General features: G+C 41.4%; 1 protein-coding gene across 2 annotated transcripts in view; it reads left to right on the top strand.

The window, feature by feature from the left end:
• Positions 1-21732, top strand: part of USP24 (ubiquitin specific peptidase 24) — a 149515-nt gene that overhangs the window by 116535 nt on the left and 11248 nt on the right. For both annotated transcript variants that reach the window (XM_060022669.2, XM_060022660.2), the window contains exons 51-62: positions 1036-1177; positions 2946-3096; positions 4563-4658; positions 5341-5444; positions 5871-5984; positions 11363-11459; positions 13799-13915; positions 14306-14398; positions 15930-16032; positions 17193-17314; positions 18188-18301; positions 19951-20016. In XM_060022669.2, coding sequence (XP_059878652.1) covers positions 1036-1177; positions 2946-3096; positions 4563-4658; positions 5341-5444; positions 5871-5984; positions 11363-11459; positions 13799-13915; positions 14306-14398; positions 15930-16032; positions 17193-17314; positions 18188-18301; positions 19951-20016 — 1319 coding nt within the window. The remainder of the gene's footprint in view (positions 1-1035; positions 1178-2945; positions 3097-4562; positions 4659-5340; positions 5445-5870; positions 5985-11362; positions 11460-13798; positions 13916-14305; positions 14399-15929; positions 16033-17192; positions 17315-18187; positions 18302-19950; positions 20017-21732) is intronic.

Below are 21732 nucleotides of genomic sequence, written 5' to 3'. Positions count from 1 at the left end.
CATGAGTTTTATTTTCTTAATTTATAGTTTTCTATCAAATTGGAAGCAGTATTTTTTATATAAAAATAGAAAAGATTTTATTTTTTTACATACTACTGCTCTAGCCATGTAGGTCCACGAACTCCTTGATAGCCAGGGTGAAAAGGTTCCAGCTGCTTACGGAATTCCTTTTAAATAATTCCTTACAACAGCCCTGGGACGGAGGGTGAGTTCAATGGAAGAAATGAATATTAAAGAACAACTTGAAAGAATTTCAACCTTACAAATAGTTTCAGAAGTAGTAGTCCACTAAAATTTTCAAATTTCCTTTTCACTTATGTAGAGGTGTGATTAATGGAGAAGACATTTCTAGCACCTGTGTTTTTAAAACCTTATTTGTTATGCAGTGTGGTAAAGGAATCTTTCCACAACTCTACCCCCAGAAGAAAAAATATAAGGAAAAGTACATCACAGAATCCCATCAGAATTTGCTATTTGAAGCAGAAATATTTTTCAGAGACCTTGACATTTTTGAAACCTGATTTTGAAATACTCTAGGGGCATTTAAATTTTTCCACGTGTATGAGATCCACAGTGTTAGATTTTGACACCAGACCACGGTAGTCATGCATCTAATGGTAGTAACCTTTATTAGCTGAACATAGTGTCATTGCCAAAATTTACCTGCATTTGGCTCTTCTATGCAGAAATGGTTAAGTGAGGCCAATTATAATCCCATCCTATGCCACAGAACTTATTTTTAAATGTTACTTGCCTTTTGATTAAATTTCCACATGCCTCGGAATGTATACCTTCTTTCCCCTACTCTGCTACCATACAGCTCCTTACTCCCTGCCCCTCTGAATCACCTTCAGAGTGATTTTTAAGCAGTGCTCTAAAAAGACACACACTTCACTTACGCTTTCCATTTAACAAATTTAGTAAGTAATTACTTGCTGGATTTGTAGGTCCTTTGTTATAGATTGTCAAGACAAAAAAAAAACAAAACACCTTTTTTATTTACAAAGAGATTTTTCTTATTGTCTCATTATGAAGCGAACCCATATACTGATGTACGCCGAAGATACTGGAACGCCTATATGCTCTTCTACCAAAGGGTGTCTGATCAGAACTCCCCTGTGTTACCAAAGAAAAGTCGAGTCAGCGTTGTGCGGCAGGAAGCTGAGGACCTCTCTCTGTGAGTTTCTCCTCTGTGTAATTTGCTGTGTGATTGCAGTAGGTGATACCGTGATCTTCAGAGTATGCTGTTTGGGATTTAAGGGTAATTAGCTAAGCTAGAGAGAAATTCTAAAAAGAAAATAAGTAAATCCCTCTACCTTTTTTCTTGCTGCTACCTGGTCATTATTTCCTTGGCAAGAAGTTATTTTGTTTTCAGAAACATGCATAGAAATTATTTCATTCTAGAATTGAGATTTTTTTTTAAATCTCATTTATTGAGTACACTTTATGTCCAGAGCATAGTTTTGGGTTGGCCAAAAAGTGCCTTCAGTTTTTAAGTAAAAATAAAAGACTTTTTATTTTCACCAAGAACTTTATTGAATAATGTATTCACCCTTTTGTTCCACTATCTTCCGCCATTTTTCAGGCAAATTCATAATTCCATCTTTCCAAAACTTTTTATCTTTTTGAGAAAAGAACTGTTCCAGGTGCCTTTTACAGTCTTCCAGGGAATTGACATTTTTTCCATTAAGAGAATTTTGTAAAGACCGAAATAAATGGAAATCCAAAGGTGCAAAGTCTGGTGAATACGGCGGATGAGTCAAAACTTCCCAGCCAAGCTGTAACAGTTTTTGCCTGGTCATCAAAGAAACATGCAGTCTTGTGTTATCCTGATGGAAGATTATGCGTTTTATGTTGGCTAATTCTGGATGCTTTTTGTCGAGTGCTGCTTTTAGTTGGTCTAATTGGGAGCAGTATTTGTTGGAATTAATCGTTTGGTTTTCCTGAAGGAGCTCATAATAGAGGACTCTCTTCCAATCCCATCATATACACAACATCACCTTCTTTGGATGAAGACCATCCTTTAGTGTGGTTGGTGGTGGTTCATTTCGCTTGCCTCGGGATCTCTTCTGTTCCACATTATTGTACAGTATCCACTTTTCATCACCTGTCACAATTTGTTTTAAAAATGTAACGTTTTCATTACGTTTAAGTAGAGAATCGCATGTGGAAATATGGTCAAGAAGGTTTTTTTTCGCTTAACTTTCGTGGAACCCAAACATCAAAGCAATTCACATAACCCAGCTGGTGCAAATGATTTTCAACGCTTGATTTGGATATTTTGAGCATGTCGGCTATCTCCCGCGCGGTAGAATGTTGATTGTTCTCAATTAATGTCTCGATTGGATTGCTGTCAACTTCAGCTCGTCTCCGCAACCGTGGAGCATCGTCCAGCGAGAAATTTCCAGTATGAAACTTCGCAAACCACTTTTGACATGTTCAATCAGTCACAGCACCTTCTCCATACACTGCACACATCTTCTTTTTGCATTTCAGTTGCTTTTTTTAACCTTTCTTGAAATAATAAAGCATAATTTGCCAAAAATGTTGCTTTTTTTCTTCCATCTTAAATATTAAAATGGCTACACAAAAATTTTCACCAATTTTGATAAGTCTTTTTTTTAATGCACTCTGATCTGACAGCTGTCACATACAGTCTAATAAAATCGTTCTGAATGAAGTTAAAGACAACCAAGTGCTACTACAGCCATCTTACGGAAAAAAAACGAACCAGCCTTTTGGCCACCCAGTAAATACTATACCAGCACTGTCTGAAAAGTTTGTTTAGAGGTCCTGTTTTCTGTGAATTTGCATTTTAATACATTAGGTCAGGAAAGTATACAGTCTAAATACCCTGTTTATGTTAAGTTTATCCGGTTGTAGCAAACTACTAAAACAATAGCTGTTTTATTCTAGACAAACACTTTTCTGATTCCATCTCTTAGGTCAGCACCATCTTCACCAGAAATTTCACCTCAGTCATCTCCTCGGCCCCATAGGCCTAACAATGACCGGCTCTCTATTCTAACCAAGCTGGTTAAAAAGGGTGAGAAGAAAGGACTCTTTGTGGAGAAGATGCCTGTTCGCATATACCAGGTAAGAACTGTATAAAAAGTTCTAAGGGGGCTTCCCTGGTGGTACAGTGGTTGAGAGTCCGCCTGCCAATGCAGGGGACCCGGGTTCATGCCCCGGTCCGGGAAGATCCCACATGCTGCGGAGCGGCTGGGCCCGTGAGCCATGGCCGCTGAGCCTGTGCGTCCGGAGCCTGTGCTCCGCAATGGGAGAGGCCACAACAGTGAGAGGCCCGCGTACCGCAAAAAAAAAAAAAAAAGTTCTAACGGATATCTCGTGGGTCCAAAACTACTCCTGCCAGCCTTCTTGTGGACGTAGTTGTACCTCTAGCGCCACGTCTTCTGACCCACCTTGTCACAGAGGTGGCAACAGACTCAAGATTGGCCAGGGCTGTCACTGACCTGCTGTGTGATGCCCCACATAAACAAGGGGGAGGGGGGCTTCCCCGGTGGCACAGTGGTTGAGAATCTGCCTGCTAATGCAGGGGACACGGGTTCGAGCCCTGGTCTGGGAGGATCCCACATGCCGCAGAGCAACTAGGCCCGTGAGCCACAACTGCTGAGCCTGCGCGTGTGGAGCCTGCGCTCTGCAACAAGAGAGGCCGCGATAGTGAGAGGCCTGTGCACCGCAATGAAGAGTGGCCCCCGCTTGCCACAACTAGAGAAAGCCCTCACACAGAAATGAAGACCCAACACAGCAAAAATAAATAAATTAATTAATAAACTCCTACCCCCAACATCTTAAAAAAAAAAAAAAGAGAGAGGGAGTGGGCAGTGCAGAAACATATTGCTGAAATTAATTTATTGAATCTGGGGAGAAAAATAAGTTAAGGTTCATAACCTTTGGGTAAAACTAATATAACAGTGATGAACGTTAGTTATTGAATACCTGCTCTGTGCTACATGCTTAAACAAATCCCTAATTCTTAAAACACTCTCGTGGAGTACCAGGTTTTATTCCCATTTTTCAGATGAAAAGGAGAAAAAGCTTAGAAAAGCGAAATGATCTGCCAATGTCACAGAGCCAGGATTTAAATTCAGACTGTCCAGCTGCCCAATCCAGACTTTATACACTAAGTAATCAAAAGCTAAGTAGCCAGAATCAAAAGATTTAAGAAAAATATGGAGTCTTTGATTGAGAGAGAGAGAGAGAATTGAGCATCTGATACACAGAGAGCATGGGGTTGGTTGTACTTGGGAAAGCTCTCATTGTCCCTTTCCATTCAGATTAACAGGTTAGAATTCAGTTGTCCTTCACATGGTGGTTTTTCTGAATTTCCCAGAAGAATTTGGTTTAATGAATCATAATTCACCTTTTTACAGCTTCTTATCTTTGAAAGGAAGTTTTTCCTCTCTCCTTTTTAAAAATTTGAAGGCTTGAGAGAAGTGTTTTTATGAACCCATTTTACCTAACATATCAGTAAAAATGTCTTCTCCATACTGAATAATTTACCCTGTTTCTTAAAAATAATTACCAATTTTCTTTTATAGATGGTGAGAGATGAAAACCTCAAGTTTATGAAGAATAGAGATGTGTACAGTAGTGATTATTTCAGTTTTGTTTTGTCTTTAGCATCATTGAATGCTGTAAGTACTAGTTGGATTGTTACTAAACAAACTAGAAAGGATCATAGTTAAATATCTTTCCACTAAAGCATTCAGTGACTCACCGTCACTCTCACTTGTTAGCATTTAGATTAAATGCCAAAAAAAATTCCCACAAATGTGTCACTTAATGGGTGATATTAAAATACAGGCAGTATTCAGAATATATAATACAGATTGTGAATGAATGTGGGTTTCTACTTACTGGCTTTTTTAAGTGCTCTTGTTATATTTTATAAAAAATTTAAGAGTAGCCATAGGTGATGTAAACAGATATTGGGCTATGAGGAGATTAATTATTCCCAATTCGTAATCAGATGTTACCAGACTCAAGATCAGCTTCTAAGTGCTGCTTTTTCTTGAGCACCATGATCACAGTTTGCCAGTAAGGGGAAGACTTTCTTAGTCTATTGGTAGCTTAATTAACACGCTGTGGTCTAAAGGCTCTATTTTGAGAAGGCTTCATAAAAGAAATGAAGGAGATATCTTTTCTTAATCTTTTTATAATTTAACTGCAACATTTTCTATTATGAACTGGCTGGATTTTTCTTACTAGTATTTAACTTTATTTTATATGTATCTCATTATTCAGTCCGTAACAATGCATAATAATCTATAAAACTTCTGTGAAAAATAGCCTGTCTTTTTTCTCTCTCTCTTGTAGACTAAATTAAAGCATCCGTACTATCCTTGCATGGCAAAGGTGAGCTTACAGCTTGCCATTCAGTTCCTTTTTCAAACTTATCTACGGACAAAGAAAAAACTCAGGTAAGAGGTGACACATTTTGATAGTCTATTGTGACAAAAGGCATTAATTAAATTAAAGTTGAATTTATAAATTCAAACACTTAAAATTAAATTCAAAACATTGTTTTAGGTAGTTGAAGGCAACTACCTAATACACCCAGATGATTAAAATATGGGTTCCTATTTTTAAGGTATTTCTAATTCAGTAGGAAAGATGGACAAAACAGAAAAAGAACTGTGGTGTAAATGCTATATGTCTTTAGAAATTGGGAAAAGTCATATCCAGATATGGGGCTTGAACTGACTATCCATGTTAGTCCAGCGGTCATAACTTATCCTCCACCCCGCCCCCCCACAAAAAATTTTTTTTAAATAAAAAAAAATGAGCGACACTCCATGGAGTTATTTGCTGGGCTGTCTAACATCGCTGTCTTTGCTTTTTTAAAGGGTTGACACTGAAGAATGGATTGCCACTATTGAAGCATTACTTTCAAAAAGTTTTGATGCTTGTCAGTGGCTGGTTGAGTATTTTATTAGTTCTGAAGGACGAGAATTGATAAAGTAAGTGTCAGTCAGTATCTTTCAGTTAAAAGAAATGTGTGTCTCTTCCAGTGATTTAGAGCTGAAGCGTCTCGTAACTCTTTTTATTTCAACTTGAAATTCTTTTTCTGGTTGGAATCAATTCTAAGCAGGTAACCAGGCCCTCCCAGGCAACGGCTGTTGCTCAGGGGATTCCAAAATACAAATCTCTTCCCTCGGACTCACAGTCTGGTGGCAGGTAAAGATCAGCCGTCCTGGGTTATACAGTAAGACCACAATATTGCTAATGTGTTTGGATTCTGGCTAAAATATTATTTTTCAAAAAGTTTTTGATAGCATGATAGTGTGGCAGATATACCATGATCGTATATTTACCTACATATCTATAATACAAAAGTAATTGGATTTTTCAAGAAGGTCCGATCACTGTGAATGTTTACACCTTGCTCCTTATTCTCTTATCCTCGGAGAGTTCAGCATCGATGTGGGGGACTCAGCGAGCACCTTGATCTGTCAGTGGCCAGGCTGCTTTATCCCCAGTGGCCGCTCCCCTCCCTCTGCCGCAGCTTGCCCCACGCCCCTCGGGCGTGCCGAGCGGGCTCACCCGCTGCTAGCCAGTGGCCTTGCCTCAGCCTTCACCCCAGCACAGGTGAAGCCCCCCGCCCCGCCCCAAGCTGCACACCAACCAGTCTGTTCCCATCTTCTCCTTTCCTCCTGATATAATGGAGGAAGCATCCTCTCTCCTCTCAAAGTGAATCTCTCTACATGAGCAAAGCTTCTCAAGGAAGTTGGCGTGTTTACCTTCCAGAGTTTTCTATTGGGTCACTTCTATCAGCATGCAAATATGCTCTGGTATCTCTCAACTTAAAACAGACAAGGAATTCAGAAATGCAAGTCCCTTCCCACAGGGAGATCCTCGTGCGGCGGCAAGTTAAGATCTAATTGAAACTCCTGGTCCCGTATCCCCTTCATCTTGAGGTCTGAGCTTCAGACATTCATTCACTGGCCTGCTTGGTATCTCCACCTCTGCCTCCTCCAGTGTACTTCATACAGCAACAAAAGGGTTCTTTTGAAACAAATTAGATTATGTTACTTCTCTGCTTAAAAATTCTTCAGTGGATTCTCACTGCACTTATAATAAAATCCAAAATCTTTGCCATAATGTAATACAAAAGGCCTCACTTGAATATGGGCTTTGCCTGTGTGTTTCACTTTCCACCTGGCTTATCATTCACCTGATTGTTGATTCCTTGAACACACGAAGCTTTTTGTCCTGCCTAAAGACCTTTTTGCTACTTATTCCCTCCATTTGAAAGTCTCCCCTCTACTCTTTGCATAGAAAGCGCCTTCTCATCCATCAGATGGCAAGGGCCACCCAATTTAAAGTAGGTCTGCCCTATTGTTTGCTCTGTCTCCTCCACTAAACTTCAGCTTCCTGACGGGCAGAAGCTACTCCGTTTGGTTCCCTGCATTAAGTGCTCAAGTATTTGTGCATGAATACATGCATACAGTTCATAAAGAGAGAACAGATAAACATTTCTTTGAAGTGTTTTTGCCTGTCCCTTTAGAGTTTGCATTAAAAATAACCTTTCACCCATTTTTCCAGCTTAATTCCAAAATATCTTCCCATTAGGACTCCTGAGTATTGTGTTAAGCAGTAGAACGTCATAGAATCATCATCCATTTGAAAGGAACATGGCAAAATATTTAGTTTACCATCAAGCAGGCTCGCTCTTAAATATCTCCAGAGAAACTCAGTAACTTCCTTTGTTTTTTTTTTTTGTTTTTGCGGTACGTGGGCCTCTCACTGTTGTGGCCTCTCCCATTGCGGAGCACAGGCTCCGGACGCGCAGGCTCAGCGGCCATGGCTCACAGGCCCAGCCGCTCCGCGGCATGTGGGATCTTCCCGGACCGGGGCACAAACCCGTGTCCCCTGCATTGGCAGGCAGACTCTCAACCACTGCGCCACCAGGGAAGCCCTGTTTTTGTTTTTTTTTTAACATCTTTATTGGAGTATAATTGCTTTACAATGGCATGTTAGTTTCTGCTCTACAACAAAGTGAATCAGCTATACATATGTTCCCATATCTCTTCCCTCTTGCATCTCCCTCCTTCCCACCCTCCCATCCCACCCCTCTAGGTGGTCACAAACCACCTAGCTGATCTCCCTGTGCTATGTGGCTACTTCCCACTAGCTATCTATTTTACGTTTGGTAGTGTATATATGTCCATGCCACTCTCTCACTTTGTCACAGCTTACCCTTCCCCCTCCCCATATCCTCAAGTCCATGCTCTAGTAGGTCTGTGTCTTTATTCCTGTCTTACCCCTACGTTCTTCATGACCTTTTTTTTTTTCTTAGATTCCATATATATGTGTTAGCATACAGTATTTGTTTTTCTCTTTCTGACTTACTTCACTCTGCATGACAGACTCTAGGTCCATCCACCTCACTACAAATAACTCAATTTCGTTTTTGTGGCTGAGTAACATTCCATTGTACATATGTGCCACATCTTCTCTGTCCATTGGACACTTAGGTTGCTTCCATGTCCTGGCTATTGTACATAGAGCTTCAATGAAAATATTTGCAAATAAAGTAACTGACAAAGGATTAATCTCCAAAATTTACAAGCAGCTCATGCAGCTCAATAACAAAACAACAAACAACCCAGTCCAAAAATGGGCAGAAGACCTAAATAGACATTTCTCCAAAGAAGATATCCAGATTGCCAACAAACACATGAAAGAATGCTCAACATCATTAATCATTAGAGAAATGCAAATCAAAACTACAATGACATATCATCTCACACTGGTCAGAGTGGCCATCATCAAAAAATCTAGAAACAGTAAATGCTGGAGAGGGTGTGGAGAAAAGGGAACCCTCTTGCACTGTTGGTGGGAATGTAAATTGATACAGCCACTATGGAGAACAGTATGGAGGTTCCTTAAAAAACTATAAATAGAACTACCATATGACCCAGCAATCCCACTACTGGACATATACCCTGAGAAAACCATAATTCAAAAAGAGTCATGTACCACAATGTTCATTGCAGCTCTATTTACAGTAACTTCCTTTGGTAGTATGATTTGGTTTCTTTGAACTCCTAATGGTAAAGAATCTAGTGAATTACCTAACCTAAATGTTCCTGGTAAAGTTTATTATATTTTGTGTCTTTCTTTATAAAGCCCAATTACTCATCATTATCGAATTAATATTCTCCTTTCTCTAATTACTTATTTCTTTAGAACTTTTAAGATAGCTTAAATTGTTGTTGTTACAACTAAAAAATAAACATACACTCTACTAATACCTCAGTAACTGTGCATGTGAAGAGGCTGTTGTCTCTCAGATTAGCCCCTCTGTAGTCCTTTCAGGGGACAATTTTTAAATGTAATTATAAGTGTAAAAAATTAAATTAGCAAATAATGCTTGCAAATTGATCTAAAGCAATTAAAACTACTAACATGAAGGGTACTTTACATCTTAAAAATTTTTTTTATATTGTGGAAATTTTTAAACATACTCTAAAGTCGACAGAATAACGAACCCTCTCCTGTACCCATCCCCAGCTTGAGTTGTCAGCATTTGGCTAGTCTTGTTTGCTTATCCCAATTCCCACACACGCTCACATGCATACTTTTCTTTTATCCTCTGAAATATTTTAAAGTAAATTTCAAACATCATATAATTTCACTATAAATTTTTCAGCATGTATCTCTAACAGGTTAAGTTTAAAAAAAAAAATAAGTGCTTTACCATCATCACTCTAAACAAAAATGATAGTAATTCCTTCCTATCATCCTGTACCCAGTCCATGTTCAGATTTCCCCAGATGTCTCAAAAGTGTTATTTTACCATTGAATTTGTACAAATCAGGCTCCAAATGAGCTCCATTTGGTCTCCATTTGGTTTGTATGTTTCTTAAGGTTCTTTTAATCTGTAATTGTTCCGTTTCCCCACCACCTTTTCTGTCATGCCATTTAACTGGCGTGAGACAGGTCATTAGTCCTGTAGAAGTGCCCATATTCTGGGTTTGCATTCTCACGATGCTTCCTAATGTCTGCGATAGGAAATGTGGAGCACCCCCTGTAGATATTCTTTCCAGAAGAATTGTACCTAAATCTGATCAGACATCTAGAGCTAAATATTGCAAGAGTACTTGTTATCTTTTAAAACTTGCCTGGAGTTGCCACTTAGAATCTTAGTGGATGTTGAACAGAACCTTGTGTCGGGTTCACATTAGGTAGCTAATGCTGAGCATTGACAGTTACGTGCAATGAGCAGAAGTGAAGTGGCTTCAGAAAACTCCACTGTCATCTTACTGTGGGGAGAAGGAGGGCAGGGCTGTCAGCAAATGCTGCCCTCAGACAGGGACCAGAGCAGCTTTCACTGCTGTGACCTGAAAGAATGCCTCAGGACAGCTTTGCCTTGGGTCATCAAAATTCTGTTATATTAAATCTTGCTCATGGAACAATGAGACTTTTCTGTTAAGAGATATTAGAAACGATAGGTAAGTTTTCACTGTGCTGATTATAATATGGGTTGTCATGTCAGGGTGCGTGTGTGGAACAGAGAAAGAAAAGCTGACTGTGGGGAAGCATGCAGTTACCTAGTTGCTCTCAGGTAGTTACCACCACTGCCCGGCGCCAGGGAGCAGGTGTTTCTGCCTGACCGCGCCCTCCGCCACATCTGAGGCTGCTGCCTCTACCGCCCTGGTGGTGTGGAGGATTGGATTGGGTCATGCCTTTGCAGCGGGCAGTGTAGTATCCCAGTGTAACACTGGGTGTGCCAAATATGATGGACGTGGCTGATAAACCTTAAAACTGCTGTCATCGTCATCATCATCATCATCATAGAAGAAGAAGAAAGGAAGGAAGCAGGACCTTTTCAGCCTCACATGCTTCTGGGAGGACTGAGTAATAAGTAAACGTTGGGAGGGAAGAGGAGAGGAAAGTGAAAGGATGGAAACACCAGGTGCACAGGGGGATTGGGAGGTGCTGTGTTGACTCAGAACTTTGAACTTGTGTCTTATTCTGAGACATTGAAGGGGTGCCAGGGAGAACTGCTCCTGAGTGAACAGAACTTATAAAATTTTAGGTTCTTTGCTTGTATATCTCTTGAAGTCTGAATTTACATTTATACAGATACTCATCTTGGGGGAAGAAAGAAAGAAAAAACAGGAAAAAATCCACTTTCTGTGTTCAAGGGTCTTGTTTTCCTTTTTCTCCTCCTTCCTCCCTCACAAGGGCCTGTGTGTGCTGATGCTCTCAGGAGACTTGAACTTACATCTTGGAGTAATTTTTTTCTTGGACAGTAGGTGGGACCATGTTGGGAAAGTTGGGTTATAGAAATCTATCTTGCTTTTTCACACCACGTTTCTCTCTATGTTAGGATTTTCTTGTTGGAGTGCAATGTGAGAGAAGTACGTGTCGCTGTGGCCACCATCCTGGAGAAAACCCTAGACAGTGCCTTGCTTTATCAGGATAAGGTCAGTCTTGTTTTCTAAATGTTATTTACACATTCTGTTTTTACCAAATGTTTTAAAGTGCACATAATAAGAAAGAAAGCCTAGGATTAGAGTCTGGTAATTATCCACATAAAATACACGTTCTGTGCACTGACTTCCTGGTAAATGCCAGGCTAGAAGGCATTCTGTCCTCCTCTCCTCAGATCCCAGATGTCAGGGTAGGCTAGGAACTCAGATCTGCTTTGGTCTGTGTCAGGATTTTCTGTCTAGAGCACTTCCTTCTCAGAGTCTTCTCTTGAGAGTTTGTGTTCGATCTCTCTGCATTAAGACCAACCTGAGTCTAGAGTCTCTAGTCTAGACCGACAGTCATTTTGAGCCACCCCTGGCTTTGTCTCTTCCCTCCTAAGTTATTTTCATGATCCGAACCTTCATTTGGCAGCCGGACCAAATAGTGCCGTCCATCCAGGGGCATTGGCCACAACAGTTCCTTCTTTGATCTCCGTTATTCCCTAATCCTTGTTCCTTTTCCTCTGAATTTCTTCTTCTTCTTAACCATGTTTTCTGTAACATATTTTCTTCTGGTTCACAATGCCACACATGCTAAAACAAACCATGGTATTTATTACCATCCTCAGTCCCCCCAAATTTTAAGTCTCAGGGACATAAATGACATGAGTCTGATTATTCAGTCTGTTATGAAGTCCTAGCAAATACAGCAGTTACTTCCCAAGTTTGCTGTTTCAAACAGCTGACACTACATGGAAAACTTTGAAAAATGTTGTTTTGAGAATGAATTGGCTCCTTATAAACTCCTTATAAATTGGCTGGAGGCAGTGTCTCAACGAACTGAAGGCAAATTCTAGGAATTGCTGCTTCAGATTCAGATGTTGGCTTTACTGTTCAATCCTTTAAAGAGGCCCTTGATCCACACCCAGTGCCTGGCACCCAGGCACTTAGTTCCTTCAGCAGTCCTGAGCCGGGGTGCCCCGTTAGACCAGACATGCTCAGGAGCTCCGCTCAATCCAGGATGGAGAAGGAGGTCAAATACACTCTTCAGGGAGGACCTAGAGGAAGACTCTCTCTCTCAGTTCCAGGGATCCTAAGGAAGTGGAGGTGTACTCTAAGGCATTGGCTTTCGATCAGCTTAAACAGCAGAACCATTTTTGGCAAAACCTTACCTGGTTGCAGAATATTTAAAAATAGGTCATTGGGAGCAGCCTAGGACAGTTTGGATACCGTTGCCCTGAAGTACCCCTGCGGAAGTTTTCTGATATTTAACATAAGGACCTTCTTACTCTCCTCCTTCCTCCCATGTACAAACCCGGACAAAGGATAAAGGCAGAGTTAGTGTAGTCTCCCTACAGATGGGGTCAGGCCATAGAGCATCATCCCACCAACCTCTAAAGGCAGGGCTGCAGTGGGGAGAAAGGGAAGGGAGTGGTGGAGGACATAAACCATTTGCCTCAGTAAATTCTACTTGATATCCAGCTGATGTATTTTATGTCTAATTTTACCCCATAATGGAAATGGTACCTCTTGCTACCCACTTTATATTGTAAAGTACTTTGAAATGAAGTGCTACATAAATGGTAGATTTTACTGTATATAACGAGTGTGACAGGATGGATGGGAATATTTCGCAAGTCTGTGAGAAGCATCTCTAGAGGAAATGAACTGATAAAGAGTAGTAAGGCTGGTCTTAATTCTCAGATCACACATGAATTTCTAGGGACTTGTCCAAAAACAGTTGGGGTGGGAGGGAAAGAAGAAGCAATGTGATGACCAAAATGGTTTCTAAACAAATAAAATGTTTTTCAAAGCTTTCCATGAGGCGTCAGCGGGCTTTCAAGTAAGTTCACAGTTGAGTCGATATTACCGTTGTCATTCTGTCAGGCTGTTGCTCTCCATTTGCTCCATTGGCTTGATTTCTAGCCCCTATGCCTGTGTCTGTGTTTTTTATTCTTTGCATCTGTGATTATGTGAAGAAGTAGCATAGTGGAGGGAGGGATTCAGAAATATGTTACCTCTAAACCCCCAGCCTTTTAAGAGACAGAAAGAAATGGGCTCTGCAGAAAATGTGACGATTAGGCAGTAGAACCGTGCCCTTGAGTTTGAAAGCTAGGAAACAAAACTAGGCTTTTCTTTTAATTATTTCTACAGTTCCACCAGTCTTCCCTGGAAGATCAAATTGATAATTCTGTTTTTGCTCTCCAAAGCATAAATCCATCTGAATCTGAGACTGGATTGTATCAGTCAGACTTTCCTTTTGTTCTTATGGTGATTTACTTCAGATTAATCCTGTTACAAGTGTCTGTCTTATACTCTTTTTCTTTATGTAATTTCATCTTTCCTCTAATCAGTTAAAGAGCCTTCATCAGTTACTGGAGGTACTACTTGCTCTGTTGGATAAAGATGTTCCTGAAAATTGTAAAAACTGTGCTCAGTACTTTTTCCTGTTCAACACTTTCGTACAAAAGGTAAATGATTTTTTTCCTAATATAGCAGATTGATAGTCTAAAGGAATTTTATATGTGCAAAAAATTCAGACTGGTCAATATAGGATTTATATGATATGGTTTTATGAGTGTTTCTTCTTAAAAATCTTAATTCGTGCAATTATATTACTTGCAAGAATTCCAGTGTACGTAGGGATCGTTACTTACTGTTGGAGTAGAAGTCTGCATTGAAACTAGGGGCCATTGTGCAGCACTGCGGGGCTGTTAGATTTTTAACAAGTACCTTCTCTATGTAAATTATACCATTTAAAAACGTACTGACCACTGAAAACTTCTCATTTAACTGTATTTTTGGAATAGATCTCTGTCTGGATAGGAATATAATTTGTCATTCTCAATATCTCGTGACAGCAAGGAATTAGGGCCGGAGATCTTCTTCTGAAGCATTCAGCTCTGCGACACATGATCAGCTTTCTCCTGGGGGCCAACCGGCAGAACAGTCAGGTAATGCCTACTTTTATATATCCCAGCGAAGTGGCCACAGTTTTGGAAGCCACAGTGTTTCTCTTTGTAGGGAATAAATATTAATTTCATCAGAGTCCAGGTATAAGTACTGCATAGCCTTTAAAATTCTTTGGAGTTCAGTTATTTTTACAGCCTCCTCATAGAATTTATTCTAAATGCTGTAACCAATGGGAATGACTAACTAGGATATCACTCAAAATGCAAAGTGCTGAGTGACCTAGGAGGAAAGATGGGTTCTGCCTGGGGGATTCGAAAGCATTCAAGAAATAGTGGCATTGGGTCCTCCACTGGCTCTCTGGGGCTGTGAGCAGGCTGTGTTGGCGGACGTGCTTACACGGGATGCTGGTCACAGGCCAGGATTCAGATGCGAAGTTGAACCATTACACGCTGAACGATGTTGCCGCAGATGTAATACTCATATTCAGAAAATGAAAGGGAAGTGGTTTTGTGATAGTAGGGTCAGATATATCAAAAAATGAGTCTCCTGTTTGGAGTTCCTATATTGGTGTGTTTCTCCAATCATTGTATTTCTTCTGTTTGATAGATTTAAAATACACAAAATGTGAACATGCTGTAATGATAAATACTGTTTATGGAACTGGTTACTTTTCATGCTGTACCTCTGAAACTCACAATTCAGTAAAACAGGCAGTTTCTTCCCCATTCTCAGGCAAGAATTACAGCTCAGAAGAGTTGTGACTTGTGACAACCTTGACAAGGCCACAGGGCTAAAGCTCTGGTTTCCCCTGTGTGGGATGCATTGCCTAGGGAAGCTTTCCTTTCTTTATTAAGGGAGACAGACTTGCTACTTGGGCCTCCTCTCAGCTTCCTCTCACACCACCTTGCCGCTGTGACTCTAGTGTTAAAGAAACAAATACTGACATGCTCTGTGTGTTGATGTTGTGTTGAGATTTACAGTATGTTTTTCACTTCGAGCTTTTCCTTATCAGGGACTCCACTGACACTGGCGATTGATTTAAATTCATTGTAATTTAAATAAGATTTAATTAATGGTGTTATGTTGTACGATTAATATTGTTTTGCATTTATGGAGCACACGAGTTTGAAAACATTCTACCTTTCATGTTTCATTTGGTCCTCACAACCACGAAGTGGGCGGAACAGGTAGGTTATCTCTGTCTTTACACAAAGAAGTCAGGTAGAGAACTCGCCCACATCCGTGTGGTGCAGCAAGTGGCAGAGGAGAGCCAGGCCTGCAGACCTCCAGCCTCACAGGCTTTCCCCACTATACTGGGTGTAGGAAAATTACCTGGCACAGGGTGAGCTCTCAGTACCTGAATTGAATACATAAATGGATTTGTTTTAGAATACGAGTTAATATACATCTACGTTAAGCCACTCTTAAGCTGGCTTAAAACCCATGACTTTTTTGGACTTTGACCTGTCCTACTGTCACACATTGAGAAAGAATGTGGCTCAAAGTATCAGGAACCCGCACACACCCTTCTAACCGGAGCACTAACATCCACTTTATTTTCTCTGACAACAGATACGTCGATGGAGTTCGGCACAAGCACGAGAATTTGGGAACCTTCACAATACAGTGGCATTGCTTATCTTGCACTCAGATGTCTCTTCCCAAAGAAACGTTGGTAAGCTTTAACCTGTCTTTAATACATCAGGAAAACAGAGAGATGGTGAGTTTGTCAGTAACACGTGTAACATGTGGAGAGTAACAACGTTGGCAGTTAAATGGGTGTTACTTGTTTCTCATTTGGCTATTTGAGGAACACTTAAAGTTTTTTGTTTCAGTCCACGTTAAACTTCACCTTATTTTACTAGTTTGTCACGAGAGCAAGCCAGTCATTTCTTTGGGGTGGGACATAGAAGTATTTACCAACACACTAGGGTTAAAGGTACGTTTCTGCACTGCTTCTAGGCCTTGTCGTGACAGCAACGGTAACAGTGATAATACAGGAAAGCAGCTGAGAAGTAGTCAGTGTTTCCTGTGTGCTGTGCCTTTCCGTGGGGCTCGCAGTTTGTTGTGTTGAATCCTCTCAGCAAACCTGTGAGGGCAGTTCCCCTCCTGTGTGTGCAGAAGCTGAGATAGGGAGAGGTCTGGTAGCCCCTGAAAGTCTCACCGCTAGTCAGGGGCGTGGCAGCCAGTGTGGAATGCAAGCCTCTGACCCCCGAGCCTGTGGTAGGGTTTTCATGTCATCTGACCAGGAAACTAGATAAAAAACACAGGGCATCCCTCTGATCTGGAAGTGCCGTTGGCTGTCTGAAGGGACGTGGGAGAGCATTTAGACGGTCGTGAGCTAGAGTATGCTTCCTAAACTCTGACTCGCCCATCTACAGAGGCAAAGCTACTGCATTCATGAGTTAGAAAGGTTTGCAAAAGAAAATGAGAGTGGGAGTCCTTGCTTTTCTACCATGTGGGGTAACCCCTTCCACGTGGGTTGATTCTGCACAGCACAGGTGGTGCTGGCCATTGAGCAACAGAAGTGCCTTGTCCAGGGTCTCTTCAGAGGCACTTTGGGCTTTTTTTTTTTTTCATGCACTTTGTATATTTTAACTTCTTTGGAAGATTGTCTTGGGTGGAATCACCAGGAGTCTAGAGGTCTTACACCTACATCCTGGGCATACATTGAAAGAGAGGGGTAAGTGTTTTCTCCCATCTCATGTCTGTGAGGGAACAGTTGTAGGTGCTCAGCAGTTGCATGTATGAATCTTGAGGGGATCGCTTTGCCTTGTAGAGTCGATTGCATGTGATAATATCCAGTAAAGTGGGTTTTTCTTTGGTCCCCTAAAGCTCCGGGTGCATTTAAACAACGGCCGCCTATTAGCATTGCCCCCTCGAGTCCCCTGCTGCCCCTCCACGAGGAAGTCGAAGCCCTGTTGTTCTTGTCCGAAGGGAAACCTTACCTGTTAGAGGTATGTACTTAATTCTGCTAAAGCCACTTTCTTTTTGTTTTAGCTGTTTTCTTCTTTTTGAGGAAAAATGCCTTTTGTTATAAGTTGTATTTTGTATGTTGCTCTGATGAAGGGGAGTATTGTTAAGAGAAGTGATTATTTCAAATAATTTTATTTCCTGTATGTGTGTCAGGAAGAAATAAGGACTAAATATTCTTAGTCCTGTCTGCAGCTAAGAATTGGGCCTCAAGATCCAGCCCAGCTAATTACCCCTCCAGGTCCCAGCAGCTAGGTACACGGCACCTCCCCAGTCACAGCCATTCAGTTTATTATCAGAGAGTTTATTCCCAGTCTCTTGTATGTGTCCCTGGTCCTGGAACACTACAGCTCTGAAGCACATGGGTTTTTCAACCTCAGGAGTATGGAAGTGGGCTGCTCACAACCCCCCATTGTGGCCCATCCACAATGAGTCCCTTTCCCTTCCACCCAGAACTACCCCCTCTTGAGAACGTAATCTTCCAGCCCTTCTTCCATTACTTGATTTACATATATATGACTGTGAACATAATCATACTGGTTTTTAGTTACATCAACAGTGCTGTGCTATATATCTCCTTTTTTTTTTTTAAGCTTAATATTGTGTATTTTTTGGATCTATCGGTGGTTATTTTAATGGGGGAGGAGGAGATTTACCTCTAAAAATCTGATGAAGGTGACTCCCGAGAGAAAGGTGCACATCTGCACAAATTGTGTTAACTCTCAGACAGACTCCGACTGTTTTGAGGCAATGTTGATGGTCATAAATCTGAGCAGATTTCAGTGAAAGTCAGAAGCAGCGTATCAGCAGTAACCTGTGACAGAAGAAAGGCTCACTCCTCTCTGCCCTCTCGCTAGGTGATGTTTGCTCTGCGAGAGCTGACAGGCTCCCTGCTGGCGCTCATTGAGATGGTGGTGTACTGCTGTTTCTGTAACGAGCATTTCTCCTTCACCATGCTGCATTTCATTAAGGTAGGACCTCAGGAAACCCGGTGATAGCCTGAGAGCCTGTGGGTGAGACACTAGGAAAGCGTTCCTTTGGCTCCCAGGCACTATGTTTCTTTTAATAATCTTAATTGTTTTTCCTAATCATAAAAATAGTATATACTTACTGGTTTTTTTTTTTAATGAAGAATAAAAAACTCAAAATCTGACCATTTATAATATTCTCGTACATTTCCCTTTTATTTTCTATGCATGTACTTTAACATAATTGGGATTTTATTGTCTTTATGATTTTGTGTCCTTTTTTCACTTGACATTTATAAGTGTTTTCCATATCATTAAAAGTTATCTGAGTGGATTTCATTCTCTCATGCACGTAGTTTACTTAGCCACTCCCTGCCTAGTGATGCACATTTGCATTGGCTTCAATTCTTAACTATTAAGAATAATATTTTACAGGTAATGATAATGCTGTGGTGACCATTATTGTGTAAAATGGTTTTACAGGTTTAGATTATTTCCCCAGGCAGCATCTAAGATATCGAAAGTAGATTGATTTTTGTCCCCTTCTGAAATAGTAATGTATGCAGTTCATTTATGAAGCTCTGATCAGTGTGTAGTAATTATTTATGTCGCACTTACTGGATGCCAAGCACTGTTCCAAGAATATTACCTGTTTAACTCACTTAATTCTCAAATCCGTAAGTCCTTTGAGGTAGATATGTTTTTATCACCATTCTGCAATTGAAGAAACTGAGGCACAGGGTCACACAACCAGTAAGTAGCAGAGTGGGAGTTTGAACATCAGCAGGGTGGTTCCAGGGCTGTGCTCTTAACCATATTGTTTACTACCTTGCTGGGGATTATGAGAAAAACCTTTAAGCCTACACCTAGCATTTTTATTTGTTTTTAATCTTTAATTTTTAATTACATGGATGACATATAACTGCATTCTCTTGGTGAAAAACTAAAACGTGCAAACAAGGCCAAAGTCCACCTTGAGCACCACCAGCCAGGCTCATCCCCTCTCCACCCTGCCCCACGGATCAGTATTGTCACGTTATGTATGTCTTTCCAGGCCTCATTCACTTACTTAGTACCGTACCTGGCACCTTGCAAGTGCGGTGTTGTAATGCAGTATCCTTTCCTACTACACATATGTATAAGGTTACTAAAATGCACAGGAGTGTGAGTTTTCTGAACCTTGCTTTCTTCACTTAGTGTATCTTGGTAGATTTTTCCACTTCCTACGCTGAATTTTGTTATATATTTCACTCATAGCATGCTGATCTCAGAATGCTCTCATCTGCATTCTCATAGCTACTCCAGCATGTTCAACAAAATAGGATGTGTATAAATGAAATACAAGTATACACTTAGGCTTGTTTAGTGACTGAAAATTATCTCCCTTCCTTTCTGCTTTTTTTCCTGTCTCCTTCCTAATTTCATAGTAAAAGATCAAGGAGGGTTACAGGTGGGAGGACCATAGAGGTTGTTTGTTTCAGTCCCCAGATTTAGCATTTGGGGAACTGAGCTGCAGAGAAGGGAACGACTTGCCCAATATCAGCCAGGAGGTGGTGGAACCAGGGCTGGAATCCAGCACTGTTGGTTGCCACTCCAGTGTGCTTTCCACTGAAGACTTACTGGAATCTTTATGCTTTTAAAAAATATTTCAGAACCAACTAGAAACAGCTCCACCCCATGAGTTAAAGAATACGTTCCAACTGCTTCATGAGATGTTGGTAAGTCATAAATGTTCTAATTCACTTGCATTTAGGTATTTACTAGTCAGCATGTGTTCATGAATAAACACTGTGTGTCCTTGTGTTGCCTTTGCTTTCCTTTGGTCTGTACTCACTGCGTCCTCTTCACGTCAGCCATTTTTCATGCATTACTGACTTAGAAGTGAGCGATAATAAACTGCCTCATAGGCACTTGCAGTTTAGTGAGGGAGCCAGACAAGTACACAGGCGATCACAGTACAGAGAGCAAAGGCCTCACCATGGACAGGAAACTGTGATCAGCTCAGATGTGATCTTGTGTGACCCTGTGACCGGCAGAGGTGAACGGCTGGCGCTACAGTTCACTCGAATCTGAGACACCACTGACTGTGTACCACTGAAGATATCTTCATGAGCCAAAAAACTGAAACGTAATCCACCGTAGGGTACATCCCAATTTCAGAAATATGAAAAGCAGGGGCTAAAATTCAGTTGTAATCAGTGAAATATAGTTTTATTAGAAGCTGAACTTAGAGAGGTGGAGTGAGCTGCCCAAGGCCATTGTTCAGGAAGTGACAGAGCCAGGATCTGAGCCAAGCGACTGGCCCTGGATCCCATGCTCTCCACCAAACCCCTGGTTTGCTCAGTGAATTGTAGAGGTAGAGCTAGAAGGAGTGGGAACTCGTATGGCTTGGGGAGGAAGCCCAAACCAGACCAGGAAAGGCTTCAGGTACCAGTGCGTGTAGACTTTTCCCTGTAGGTCAGTGGTGGCACTCTGGTGGCCAAGTTCCACCTACATGTCTATTTAAGTTGGCGCAAATTGTCTTGTTTTTTACTTTCTGGATCCCAGCCTGTCTTGAGGAATCAGGTAGTCTGGCCACACTGGCTCCGTTTCCTCCACGCCCCATCACCTAGAACAGCAGCGGCACACCCCCTCGATGAGGCTTGTGGTCTCCCGTTCCCCAGTGTCCTCACCACTCCTCTTGTCTGCCGCGTGGCTCGTGTCTTATCATCTTGGGCTCTGTAGACATTTAAGTTAGCAACTTCTGCCGTCGGTGATGGGAGGGTTTGAAGCAGGAAAGCAATGTGACCTGATTTATTTCTTAGAAAGATTCCTCCGGCAGTTGTCTTGAAGGATGAACTAAAGAAGGAAGCAAGGTTGGAATTGGAAGACCACATAGGAGTCTGTGGCAGTAATCTGAATGTGAAATAACAAGGCTTGTACTAAGGAGAGACAGGAGTAGCGGGAGCAAAGGCCAGAACAGTAGGTGTTTAGAAAGAGAATCAGTAGAATTTGGTGACTGACCGTGAGCCATTGAGAGACTAGCCCAGGGGCTTTTTAAAGAGGGGCGGGGGGGGGGGGGCCTGGGTTCCCTTTAGGTCCCTTAGGCCTTGGCACAGGGGAGGCATTTAATAAACACTTTTGAATATGGCAGTACCTCGTGGGTGCCATTTCTAAGAAGTCTGTCTTTCTGGTCCTTACCGCCTTCTGGTCCTAGTGCTTTTGGAAGATTGTTGCTCCTTGGGGTGGGACTGCGTATTGTTCATCTGCTCAACAGCAGACCCGTTTAGTTTACTGCACCATGCACGGTTCAGTGCCCGGGCATTAGAAGTACAGTGAGAGTAAGATGTAGATCCAGCCCGTTTGGCGTGGCGTAAACCTCCACGTCAACTTGCAGAGCATGTGTTACATCAAAACTTTGACACATTTTTTGTAAACCATAAACCTCTTATCCT

Source organism: Delphinus delphis, chromosome 1 (genome assembly GCF_949987515.2).
Source record: "Delphinus delphis chromosome 1, mDelDel1.2, whole genome shotgun sequence".
Taxonomy (NCBI): Eukaryota; Metazoa; Chordata; class Mammalia; order Artiodactyla; family Delphinidae; genus Delphinus; species Delphinus delphis.
This window is presented reverse-complemented; position numbering and strand designations above follow the sequence as displayed.